The sequence below is a fragment of the Manis javanica genome, chromosome 2 (assembly GCF_040802235.1).
Source record: "Manis javanica isolate MJ-LG chromosome 2, MJ_LKY, whole genome shotgun sequence".
Classification (NCBI taxonomy): Eukaryota; Metazoa; Chordata; class Mammalia; order Pholidota; family Manidae; genus Manis; species Manis javanica.
The window spans coordinates 71648112-71661542 of NC_133157.1; the positions used below are offsets into that span (position 1 = coordinate 71648112).

The 13431-nt window shown below is 38.6% G+C and overlaps 1 protein-coding gene across 2 annotated transcripts in view; it reads left to right on the forward strand.

The window, feature by feature from the left end:
• Positions 1-13431, forward strand: part of RORB (RAR related orphan receptor B) — a 179789-nt gene that overhangs the window by 145497 nt on the left and 20861 nt on the right. For both annotated transcript variants that reach the window (XM_073228656.1, XM_017670131.3), the window contains exons 5-8: positions 4205-4326; positions 5696-5828; positions 9805-9912; positions 11379-11489. In XM_073228656.1, the coding sequence (XP_073084757.1) occupies positions 4205-4326; positions 5696-5828; positions 9805-9912; positions 11379-11489 (474 nt within the window). The remainder of the gene's footprint in view (positions 1-4204; positions 4327-5695; positions 5829-9804; positions 9913-11378; positions 11490-13431) is intronic.

Below are 13431 nucleotides of genomic sequence, written 5' to 3' on the forward strand. Positions count from 1 at the left end.
ATTGCATTTACTAGCCCCTTTCTGTTTTTCCAGGCAAGGACTCTTGAAAGTTCCTTTGGCTCCCAGCAGGAACTTTGCCTACTGTATTCACTGTCTCTCCCTTTGTCCCCTCTTTTAAAATCTTCTCCCCTTTTCACAACTGCAGACTCAGAGTCCAAACAAACCAGCTCCTCTGACGGGCTGCAGCTCCTTAATGAACAGAAGGAACGCTCAGGCTTTGCTCCCAGAGGACCAAGTGTAGCTTTACCTTCTGGTTATTGGCCTGAGCCTTGAGCGGGCCAGGTGGGTTTTTGCACGTGGCTCACCTTTGCCCTGCAGACTCGTGAGGGGAAGTGGAGGATGACTGCTCCTGCAACTGTGTCTTAACCATCACTGAGAGTTATAGATCTTATGTCAAACTAAGAGTTGCCTTTTATTTCTCACCAGAAGGGTATGGGGAATAAGTGTGCATGTTTACTGTCTGACTTCAAAGCTGTTGTCAATGCTAAGGCTTTAAGATGGTCAAACAAAGGGTCAATCTAAGCTTCCTAAAATCTTCTGAGAATAAAGCAGAAAATGGTAGGACGGAACAGATAAATGGATGGAAGGACATTTTCAGCATTATCTTACTAACTCAACATTGGTTGAGTGCCCACTATAGTTAATGTTTTCTCTCTCTCCACCTCTCTCTGTCATATCTGCTGCACCTCTGCACCCTCCTTCAGAATTGTCTTCTGAATCCAGCCCCTTCCTCCATCACTGTCATTGTCACCTAATCCAGAACCTCCTCAGATTAGCCTGATCAATCTTGAATACTCCCTACTGCCATCTCATCTTCTCTGCCATAACCAGGATCAGTGTTTTAAAACAAAAAAACCTAACCATGTCAGTCTCCTGCTTCACAGCTTCCACTAACATCCAGTTGTCTACAAGATAAACTCCAAATCCCTTGGCCTGGCTCACTCAACTAGTCTCTAGTCACAGTTTCTCCCCACATTCTGTGTTGCCAGTGCTACAGACTTCTTGCCAGAAAAGACAAACCTGATTTCAAAACACCATTTGCTAGCTCTGTACAAACAGGTCTGGAGTCACTCACTCTTTATGCACATCATTTTTTTCCTAACCAAAAAGGAAATTGTTTGTAAAAGGTAAAGTTTTTAAAGATGTAAAATACAGTGTCAGAAGTTATATAGCTCATGGTTAGCACATGGCTAGCTTTCTATGTATGCCTTTGTAGTATCAATTCCCTCTACCAGAGGTCCACCTTTCTCTTCTCCATGTGACAAACTCTTGTTCAGACACAGATCAACAGGCAGATTCTCTATGGTTATTTTTCTGCTTCCCCAGACTTAGATATTTGCCTCTTTGGACTTCCACCATTTATTGCATCAGGGCATTTATTACATCATGATATGATATGACATGGTTAAAAGATCCTTTAAGAAAGAAAATATCTTTTATTAATCCTTACTTTAACCTGGTATATAATAGCTTCTCAAAAAATATTTGTTGAATGAATATATGAAGGCACTATGCTGGGCTCTTCAGTCCAGTTCTTGATGAGCTCCAGTTGTTAAGGACATGGAACAAACAGATCCACACATATAACCACAAGCAAGACTGACTGGAATAAGGGCTCAATTGGAAGCAGAATCAAAGTGTAATGGCAGCAAGTGATTCTACCTGAAGATACAGGAAAGCAGAGAAACCTTCCCCAGGAATCAGAGCTGAGTCCTAAAGCATGCATGTGGATTTCACTTACAGTTTTCACCTGCACACATGCTTATTACAGCCAGCACTCTTCATGTCCCTTATGACTCTAAGCTTAGGTGGCAGAAGGCCAGAGAGTTCTTAAACGTTGGCCAAAAGTTCCTAGGAGGTGTCATAAAGGAAAAGATAAAGAGTTTTTCATAATGCAATTTTGAATGGCAGTTGTAGTTTTGCTTATAAATCCTGAAGCCTGTAAATTACTGACAAATCAGCATATCTTTGAAGATGAAAACAGACAACACCAAGAAGATAAAGGTTTGAAAACTATAGATCCATAAAAATCTTTTGTTTTCATTATAAACCTCTGAGGAAGAGAGATTTTTTTGGGATTGTAAGTAATAGACTACCCATGTGAAATTGAAAAATGATGAACCATGAGATACTAATTTATTTTAATATAATGTATGAAGTAATTCCTGCCTTCTTTTACAACATAGGAGGATATTCAATATAATTTTGAATGTAAGATTTTTTAAAGAAAGGATTTTATAATATAAGCAGTGCAAGTCTAGAAATGCTCAATGCTCAAAATCCAATAGAGCATAGCTATAAACATAAGTTAACATTTTGTAGTATCTTCTACATCTACCACTTTATAGTTTTGATAGAAAAAGTCTATCTTCCTTCAATAGCATTGATTCCAAAATCAAATATCTCTGTTTTCTCTCTATTTGTGTGATCACACTGCTGCCCTGATGAAAAACTATATAAAATGTCAGTAATGATCGTTGTGGCTACTGTTCATCCAGTGTTCATAATGTGCCAGGCAATGGGCTATCCAAGATTGCATTACTTGGAGAGCTATTAGAAGCTTCTGCTTACATTTTTTATTTTCTATATCACTAAAGCTCAACTTATGTTGTACCATATATACCAGAAACTTAGCAAGGTAAGGGAAGGTACCTAAGTATTGCTTTGAGAGATATCCCGGAGAAATGAAATATGGCTATTTAGGAAAAACAGAAATTGCATTTGAAATGGCACAACCTGAAACCCAAGAAAAAGTCCATTCCTGTGTGAGCCAAGGACAGTTAGCAGGCAGAACATTGGTCTTCATTCTACTCACAGCCCACATGTAGAGTTCCTATGCACTTGTTTCCCAAGACATCACCTTCTTCATGTGTTCAAGTAGCAGAGGACATTATGAGGGGACCTCCTACCAGCTCTGTTCAGCTCCAGGGACTCATTTCAGGTTTTTGAGGAGAGCTCTTAGGTCTGGTTCTACTGCTCAACTTTCATGCCTCCAAACCCAAGATGATAGCTATTTAAGATGATGCCAAACACAGCTCATTTGGGATAAACAGCCAGAAAGATTGATTCTGTTTGTGACTACTTTTTATGAGTATAATCATTTTCTATTTTTTAACTTTTTTAAAGAAAAACATAAGAAATTAGAAAGGAGAATATAATGGCCTCCATGATCCAGCTTCAGTAATTATTATCTCATGAGTCAATATTATTTCATCCATCCTCCCTCTCCATATATATATATATGGAGTCTATATTACTTAGGAGAGTGATTTGATAATATATATATTATATATACACATACACACATACACATATTACATATGTATATATATATTACAATCATATTTAAATTCTTCCTTCCTGAAATAAACAATGATTTTCAAAATATTTTAAAGTATCTAGAGTATAGATATCAAGACTGTTAGTGGATTTTTAAGACAAAAACCAAGAAACATGGTAATTTATTTTTATTTTTATTTTTATTAAGGTATGATATACATACTTATGAAGGTTTCACATGAAAAACAATGTAGTTATTACATTTACCCATTTTATCAAATCCCCACCCACACCCCAATGCAGTCACTGGCCATCAGTGAAGCAAGATGCCACAGATCCACTATGTGCCTTCTGTGTGCTACACTGTTCTCCCCATGATCCCCCACACCATGTGTACTAAACATAATACCCCTCAATCCCCTTCTCCCTCCCTCCCCACCCGTCCTCCCACACCCCTCCCATTTGGTAACCACTAGTTCATTCTTGGAGTCTCTGAGTCTGCTGCTATTTTATTCCTTCAGTTTTGCTTCATTGGTTATACTCCACAAATGAGGGAAATCATTTGGCATTTGTCTTTCTCCGCCTGTCTTATTTCACTGAGCATAATGTCCCCCAGCTCCATCCAGAAACATGGTAATTTTTTTAAAAAATAATTATTTGAACACTTTACAACTTGTAAGAACTCAGGTATGTAACCAAAAAGAGGACCAAAAGGCAGTAAATTTTGATTAAAAGGCTGAAAATTGAAAAAAGGCAATAAAGAGTTTATCTGGAGATCTTTAAATAGATAGTAGTGTTAAAGACACTCTAATACAACTGGAATGTCTCCAAAAGGCATTTCTATAGTAAACACATTAAAAGCTGGTTTCTTTGAGCAGAGTTGGATTATATTCACAAACCTTCAAATTGATACTCTTTCTCATAGATCGAATTGCACAGAACATCATTAAGTCCCATTTGGAGACATGTCAGTACACCATGGAGGAGCTACACCAGTTGGCATGGCAGACACACACCTATGAAGAAATTAAAATTTATCAAAGCAAGGTAACTCTGGGAAATACTGGAAAGTTTTTCTGTGACTCTCTCTCTCTCTGGCTTTTTCAACCTCAGCATTACTGACATTTTGGGCTGGACAACTCTGTGCTGTAGAGACTGGCCTGCATATTGTAGGATATTTAACATCATCACTGGTCTCCACCCACTAGATGCAAGTTACACCCCCATCACACACAGTGGTGACAATCAAAATGGCTCCAGATATTGCCAAATGTTCCCTTGGAGGAAAAACCACCCCAATTGAAAAACACAGCCCTATTTGAGTGACCAGGGAGACTGTGCCCAAATTAGATGATTTTAGGACATCACATGATGGCTTCTTGGTAGGAGGCAAGGAACAAGAACGATTGGGAAATCACAACAATAATAATAGTTGCAAACTCACACTACAAAGATAGGCAACAAAACATCCCACGTGTTTTTTTCTTGCCCTACATGTTAGAAAGAACCAAAGAAAAAAGACAACTCTTCCCATATTGTTATTATTGTTATTATTATTAATTTGATTATTATTTTGTGAACTTTAATGAAATTTTTAAGAGAAGGAATTGTTTATTGTTCTATGTTCACATTCCTTTCCTTTAGCATTGAGATCCATAATTACAAGATCTACCAGTAAATGAAATTTTAATAAAATATAAATGTGTCTGTATGTAATGAATGATTACACATACTAATTTTTATCCACAGGGGCAAGTGATCTTACCACTTTTATTTAAATAAGGAGACAAAAGCATAGGTATTTTTTTGGTTAAAAAAAGCAGAATTAACACACTTGGATTTACACTGCCCATGCTAAAAAAATACAAGGATCAAAATACGTTTCTGGGAGTCTGTATTACTTAGGAGAGTGATTTGATTCTTATGTCCTTTCCCTTAAAATTCTTTTCATACCATAAAGCAATCTCCATAAGTTCTGGAAAAAGAACACAACATAAAAACATTGCAAATTTAGTGTCCACCAGGTATACATGAATATGACCTTCTGGAAGCCTGTGAAGAAAAATCACTATTTCTCAGTGTAAAAGTTCGTTTCTATAAACCAGACTAACAGCTTAAGTTTGTTTAAGTGAGAAGAAAAAGAAAAAAAGAATGAAGAAAATACAGCTATCTACCTTTGCATAGTATTGAATATTTCCATTATTTTAGCCTCAGTACTTCAATAATTGTAGCATATCAAGGTTCAAACAGGTCAAAACAATGTTGGAAAATATTGCATACTTCTTTCAAAGGAATTGGGTAAATTCCCACTGTGGGCCCCAAGTGACAGCTAAGCGCTAGCAGGGCAACCCTGGGTATTTAATTGACTCTCCCAGTTTTTCTTTGCTCTGGGTGCATTCTGTGTTCTCTCTTGAAGTCCAGGGAAGCGCTATGGCAGCAATGTGCCATCCAGATCACTCATGCCATCCAGTATGTGGTGGAGTTTGCAAAGCGGATAACAGGCTTCATGGAACTCTGTCAAAATGATCAAATTCTACTTCTGAAGTCAGGTGAGCAAGAAAATTCGTGGGGGGCCTTATTGTAGACTGGGATGTACTTGACCATATTCCGTGTTGATCCTAGAAAATCTTCCTTCCAATATTGTAGCTCCTTTTTGCCACCCACACTGTCAGCCAACTCCCAAAGGAAATTCTCAGTAATAAAAATGTCTTAATACTCATTCAGTTCCCCTTTGAAGTCAAATATGATTTTGCTTATTGAAAGTGGAGCTATTAATTGAGGAGGTTGAGATACCCAGTTTGACAGGCAGTGCAAGTAATTAGCGTGTCAAGGTGGCTGAATTGCTAAGCTGGCTCTAAAACATACTACTTACCTTCTCTTGGTGGGAGGAAAAAATCCGGGCTAGCTGAGCTCTGCCTCGGTGGTATATCTAATCATTTTAATGAGGATAGCCTGCAGCCAGAATATACCAGGAGAACTCCACTGAATTCTGATCTTGCCCTCCCTCTTCTTTCACATATGCCCCCTGACACACACACAGTCACTTAGGAAGGACTCAAGAAATTCTGCCCATGACTGACCTGGCAGATGCTATTACCCAAACAGGAAAAAAAATTTATTCTTCTTGGTCCCCTTTGAAAACACAGTATAAGAACCATGGTGTTTATATTAATCTGCATAGTCCAGAGTCGTAGTAGTAATAATAATTTCCTTTCAATTATACATAATAGCATATATATGTATATGTTTACCTCTGACATCTCATTTCCTCTTGTGAGATCAGTATTTTCAGCTTTTAGAGGAAGAGGAGAAGATTCAGAGTGAAGGGCTATGTTCAGTATCACAAAGCCAAGAAATAAATATATGGCAAAGTTTGTATTTGAACCTGAGTCAAATAGTTATTCAAAGTAGCTGCTGCTTCTTTACCAAATGATAAAAGTTGATGCAAATCTTGACCCAAACATTAACTTGATCTATCAGTTGTCTATTGCTGGATAAAATTTACCCCAAAACTTAGTTCAAATAACAACAATCATTTATTTTGCTCCTATAGCTACTGTGTGAGCAGGGCTCAGCAAGGGATGACTAGTCTCTGCTCCATGTGGCATTCTCTTGACTGAGGGCAGGAGGGTTCACTTTCAAACTGGCTCACTCACATAGCTGGCCGTTTGTGCTGGTTGACAGCTCAGAGTTGAGCCCAGAGCCTGGGCTGAGGCTCCTATCCAGGGAGCCTCTCCTCAGACTGCTTGGACTTCCTCACAGTGGGGTTGGTGGATTTCAAGTGCTGGCATTCCAAGAGAACAAGGCAGACACGCATAGCACTTTCCTGACTTAGCTTCAGAAGTGACAAGCTATTACTTCCACTTCACTCTGTGGGTTTGACAGTCATGAAGGTCCATCTGGGTTCAGAAGTAGGAGACAGGAATTCTTCTTGATGGGAGAGTAATAAACCTCTAGAAAGGCATATGAGATGGAAGATATGTTTGTGGCTTTCTTGGAAAAATAAGATCTGCCACACTTGATATGTGATCTTGAGCAAACCTCTCTGGATGGCATGTTTCCTCATTTGTAAAATAAAGAGATGGACCAGAAATAGTAAATTCCAAACTTAGAATTATACCAGCAGCATCAGAGGGTTTATTGACTGTCTGAGTCATCATCCATGGCCCACGGAATCCGAGTGTCCTGGAAGGGAACCCAGTTCACTCTATGTCTAACCGAGTCTCAAATATAATCAGTCCATGGACTAACATTTGAGAACCACTGGACCATATAATCTTTAACATCCCTACCTGCTGTAAAAATGTGGATTCTAGTATAAAAGGCAGGGTTAACCTCCTTAAGCCTCCTTTAACTCATTTCTTAAAAAAAGGAAAGGGGGGCTAATAAAACTCACCTGAAGTCATATTGCAAGGTGCAAATAAAATATTGAATATGCCTTTCATATTGTTAATACTCAGTAAATGGTACCTATCATTTGTTTTTGTCAGCAAAGCATTGTTTCAATTAATATTTGCAAATCCCTTCCTATAGATAAGCGTTTATGCTAGAGACATATGCTGGAAAGCAAAGAGAAAAATAGCAGAACAAAGGAAATAAAACACAGACATAAATATAAAGTGGCAGCATAAGAAAGGCACTGCAGGTACCTTTGGGTACACCACAGGTGGAGCCGAATCACCTGTGTCATGCTCTCATGCGGACTTGTGGCTTCTGAGTCTAGCTGTCACCTTAACAACGCACTATGGGGCAAATACCATTTCTCCAAAACATGGAGAACTGTGCAATTATCCTCAGGATGTCAATAAATGTTCAGAGGCAAAAACAAGTGTAGCAAACTAATTCATTAGATAAATATTTTTTAAGCACCTACTATGTGACAGGAACTTTTCTAGGTCCTGGAGATGAAATGGTGAATAAAATAATCACAGTTGCCTATGGCTGCAGGCAATGGTCCTGCCCTCATCAGGCTCACAGTGAACTCAGAGAAATGCTAGGTCCATCAAGACTGGGCAGGTTCCTTCATGTTGGGATTTCTCCAAGTCTTTGATTTGTCAATGTTGATCAAAATCTCTGGAGGGAGATAATATTCAGCATTTTGCCAAAACGTATTTGACTAAGAAACCTTTATTTCAAAGACATCAGACATAAATGATGCCCTTTAAGAGAAACTCCCTGAATGAGTCCCTATTTAAAGTCATCATATAATAAAATATACATGCAGTATGTTCCAAACTGAGGCAGAGAGCAAGTTCTCCCACTAGCAAAACGTTCACAAAGTTAACAGACTGGACTTGCTTGCTGCAAAGCTCCTTTCTAGGCCACTTATCAGCACTGGTGACTTGGGAGTTGAAAGTACTTTAATATAAGTAGAAAAAAATAAAGAAAGAGAGGAAGGAAGGAAGAGAGAGAGAGGAAGGGAAGGAAGAAAGGAAGGAAGGAAGGAAGGAAGGAAGGAAGGAAGGAAGGAAGGAAGGAAGGAAGGAAGGAAGGAAGGGAGGGAGGGAGGGAGGGAGGGAGGGAGGGAGGGAGGGAGGGAGGGAGGGAGGGAGGGAGGAAAATGCATGCTTCCAAAAAAACTGTATTGCTGCTCCCCATTTTAGCCACTTTTATTTTATTAAGGTCTCATTGATATACAATCTTATGAAGGTTTCACATGACCAACATTGTGGTTTCAACATTCACCCATATTATCAAGTCCCCCACCCCCACCCCATTGCAGTCACTGTCCATCAGTGTAGTAAGATGATATAGAGTCATTACTTGTCTTCTCCATGTCCCTTAATCCCCTTCTCCCCACCTCCCCACCCATCCTCCGCAACCCTTTCTCTTTGGTAATCACTAGTCCCTTCTTGGAGTCTGTTAGTCCGCTGCTGTTTTGTTCCTTTAGTTTTGCTGCTTTGTTATACTACACAAATGAGTGAAATCATTTGGCACTTGTCTTTCTCCACCTGGCTTATTTCACTGAGCATAATACCCTCTAGCTCCATCCATGTTGTTGCAAATGGCAGGATTTGTTTTTTTATTATGGCTGAATAATATTCCATTGTGTACATGTACCACATCTTCTTTATCCATTCATCTGCTGATGGACACTTAGGTTGCTTCTATATGTTGGCTATTGTAAATAGTGCTGCGATCAACATAGGAGTGAATATGTCTTTGAATCTGGGATCTTTTTTTCATCAGGTAAATTTCTAGGAGTGGAATTCCTGGGTCAAATGGTATTTCTATTTTTAGTTTTTGGAGGAACCTCCATACTGCTTTCCATTTTAGCCACTTTCAAGCATACTTTATCTTTAATTCCTCACATAAGCATCAAGAGAGCTTTATTTCTAATACAGTTACTTTTCACTTAGGAAGAAGTCCTGAGGTGTCTCTGAATGTGCATCTACCTGTCTGTGTGTGTGTTTTCAAAGCTTTTTAAAGCCTCTTGACCTATATGCAATAACAACCACTTTATTTTATATATATATATATATATGTGTGTATGTATATGTAAAAAAACTTTTTTTTTACTCATAGGTTGCTTGGAAGTGGTTTTGGTGAGAATGTGCCGTGCCTTCAATCCATTAAACAACACTGTTCTGTTTGAAGGAAAATATGGAGGAATGCAAATGTTCAAGGCCTTAGGTAAGCTTACCTTTGATTTACACAATTTTATTAGCTACTGTCAATTTTTCCATTCTTCAAAAAGAGTTGGACTAAGTAGGTTTCCAGTGTTTCATTTAAATCCCCAGATCCTACAGTTGTGCATCCTAAGATGAAAAGAAATGCAGGGAAGTGTGGACCCAATTTATACCAACCATGCCTCATGTGGAAATCACTGAAGACTGATTCCGAAAGAGCTGGGATGTATTATAGGTGATTCTCTGTAGGATCGTCTTTTCTTTTATCTTCTAGCTTTCTGCTTCACAAAGTATATTATATAGACCACTGGTGGCCCATGGATGACCTACCTCTGAAATGTAAATCCATAATCATTATTTAAGATACTTAGTTAAAAGAGAAGTTCCTTCACTTGTTTCTCACCCAGAGCAGTGGCTTTCTCCCTGTTAATTCAAGAAGTTCTGGAGCACAGACAGAGTACGTCCCAACCAGCCCAATCATCCCCAGACCATTGCTGTGGGAGGATATGGACAGAGTGAATCTCCGGAAGTGCTGTGTATCATTGCCATCCAGTTCTCAGTTCCCAGTGCGGAAAAGAACGTTAGTAAAGATGGGCTGAAGCCAGGAAAGGTTTAACAATGCACAGTGCCATTTGTTCCATCTCCTGCCCATGGACATCAAAGAAGGCCACTGCCCTTTCACCTTTTGTGCTGTTAGCTGATACAGTAACCAACAAATCCATCAGGGCTGGCAAGGTTTCCCTTCTGCAGTTGATACACATCCATGTCATCTCCAGGCTAGATTTTCATGAAAGGAGGAAAAGCCTTGGCAAGCAACTAAGGTATATTTCCAGCTTCATAAAATAAACATTTACCTAGGATCAGTGTAAGGATGAAAATTATTTTGCCAAAATTCACAATTGCTAAGTAACTGACCTATGAGTCATTCATTAGAAGGTAAAAATAAATGAATGCCTGTACCTCAATCAAATTATTAGGGAAGTTTCCAAATGAAAGCCACTTCATCTCTGTTTTATAAGTTTTTAACATCCCAGTTTGAGGCCCCTGGACATCCTGCATTCTACAGGTTCAAGTATCACTAAGACTGACAGCCCTCAGCCCCTTATGCATAATGTCTTAGGTTTTCATGAATACCATCTCTATGCCAAAGGATCCCTAAAACATTTATTTCAAAATGTTTAGTTGGAATTAATTTCAAGCTTATATATATTCCCAGTTGGATATTACAATGGGCACACACCCTTTCCGTCTGCCTCTCATTGGTAATGTTAACTTTCATTATCTGGTTAAAATGTTGCCCGGTTTCCACATCCTATTATGACTACTGAGTCACTTTTTACGGTTAAGCATTTGGAAATGTTCTTTTTCTAGGTACCTAGTGTGCAAACCCTTAAAAAGCTTGTTGATTATAGGATTTTCCATACTATCTCCCCATTCAAGTATTTTCATTTAATTGGCCTTCTTTTATAGGTTCTGATGACCTAGTGAATGAAGCATTTGACTTTGCAAAGAATTTGTGTTCCTTGCAGCTGACTGAGGAGGAGATTGCTTTGTTCTCATCTGCTGTTCTCATATCTCCAGGTAGGGAGGACCTTACCTTTTTTTTTTTTTAATGTTTTGCTTTCTTTAACATAGATTATGCCTCCTAAGCCAAGGCACTCAGGAGAGACTTTCAAAGAACTCTATTTTCTTTAACAAGCTTGTGATATTTTGGGACAATTCAAAGGAATACAGCCTCAAGTTAATTAAAATGACCAATTTTGCTCCTAGAACAAGAGTAGGGTGTGTGGTGAGGGTCACTCTAGATTCAGATAAGCAAAATTATTCCTTAACAAGTAAGTGAGGACAGAAATAGTGGCCTGAGTTATAACTAAGTTGAATTTTTACTTTAAAAATAAAGGACAAAGAAAAAAAAAGAAAGTCCAGAAGTGAGATTTAGTGTAAATACATGTGAATGAAAGATCCAGCATAGGGACTAAAATAAGCAAACCGACACTTTCTCCTCTTTAAGTAGCCCTTCTGTTGGCTTTTCCACCCAAATTACTGTTGGTGTGCTGACTTCCAGCTAATGATGCTGCCCCTTTTTTTTCCCCCTTTAATCAATATCAGGTGCTTTAAAAGGAGGGAAGGAGAACCGAGGGAAAACGGCTCCTACTAAAGACAGGAAAAGGAGGAATCCCTAATGCAGCGACTTTCTAGTAAGGGTTGTCACCGTTTCTCTGTGTGACCTTAACCACTTGACCCCTCAGAGCCTCCATTTTCTCATCTATAAAGAAATGGGATTGGACTTTGTGTATCTCTAAAATGTAATAAAATACCCAAAAAATTTTCATAGAGGGTAAGGTGGGACATTTAGAGATCAAATAGAACTGCAACAATTGAAATGTTTTTTATAAGTATATACCACCTTGAAAATGGATAAAATCTGAATAAGCTCATGGCTCCTTCTTCAACCAGAATGAGAACTCAGAGTCATTCCCTCAGCTGCTGTTCAGTTAGATTTTGGGTCAAGAGATAGCAGCATCATTCATAGTTCTCTACTGAAAAACACATTCCTGCTAATTTTTACAGTTAAGAGACTCATTCCTTTTGTAGTCCATTTATCTCTAGAGACTCAATCTATTTTTTTATACCCTTACATGTTTTTCAGTAAGGCTGGAAGAAATTAATCTTACATTACACATTGACATGTTATTCTGGCCTTATCTACCTATAGGCCTGACCTCTGCACTGTTTATCAGTTAGGTTTTATTTACTTACTTTAAATTTTTATGAAGATTTTTTTTATTTGTTCTGTTTTTATTTATCTGCTTTATCAAAAATGTAAATTAGTTTTCCCTTGGCATGTGTTATTAACAGTTCCTTTTGTGAGTCTATCTAACATCAAGCTGTTCCCCAAGGTCTTTTTTTTTGAACCCTAGAAAGTTTCCCAGGCATGGAAACCCAAACATAAATGGAAGAGATGACAAGAAATATTTATTTCTGGTAGCAACCACAAGCCAGATAATATTCCTCCTACCATTTTCTCATTGCATTTGATATTCCCATTGGGTGTAATTCCGTAGAAGACTAGTTCTAAGCCTGGGGGTCTGTGATGAGGGAGGTGCTCCAGTCTGGGTCCTGTTTGCTCAATGGAAGCATTGCAAAATTCACTATCCTCTTCAGGTGTGTTCGTGGCAAGTCAATAAATTTGTAGTAGCAAGTAGTTAAGACATGGCATCTTTTACCTAAACAGTCTGATGACTCTCCAGAAGAAAGCACGCCTATTCCTTATGAGGTAGAAATCACCTGAACTATGAGCCTTTTTGCTAGAAAGAATGTGCAATAGCCATCAAATTCTGCTGAATTTGAAAGCATGAGATTTGGCCTATTCTACATAGTGGGTATCTTCCAGCTCTGGTAGCAGACCCACACTCAGAGGCTTCTGCAACTCCAAATACCTTGTTTGCCAACCTGGCCCAGTGCCAGATTCAGAAAGAGAGGAAAAGACCAATTTCCAGCCTATGTTACTCCATCTTCTGCC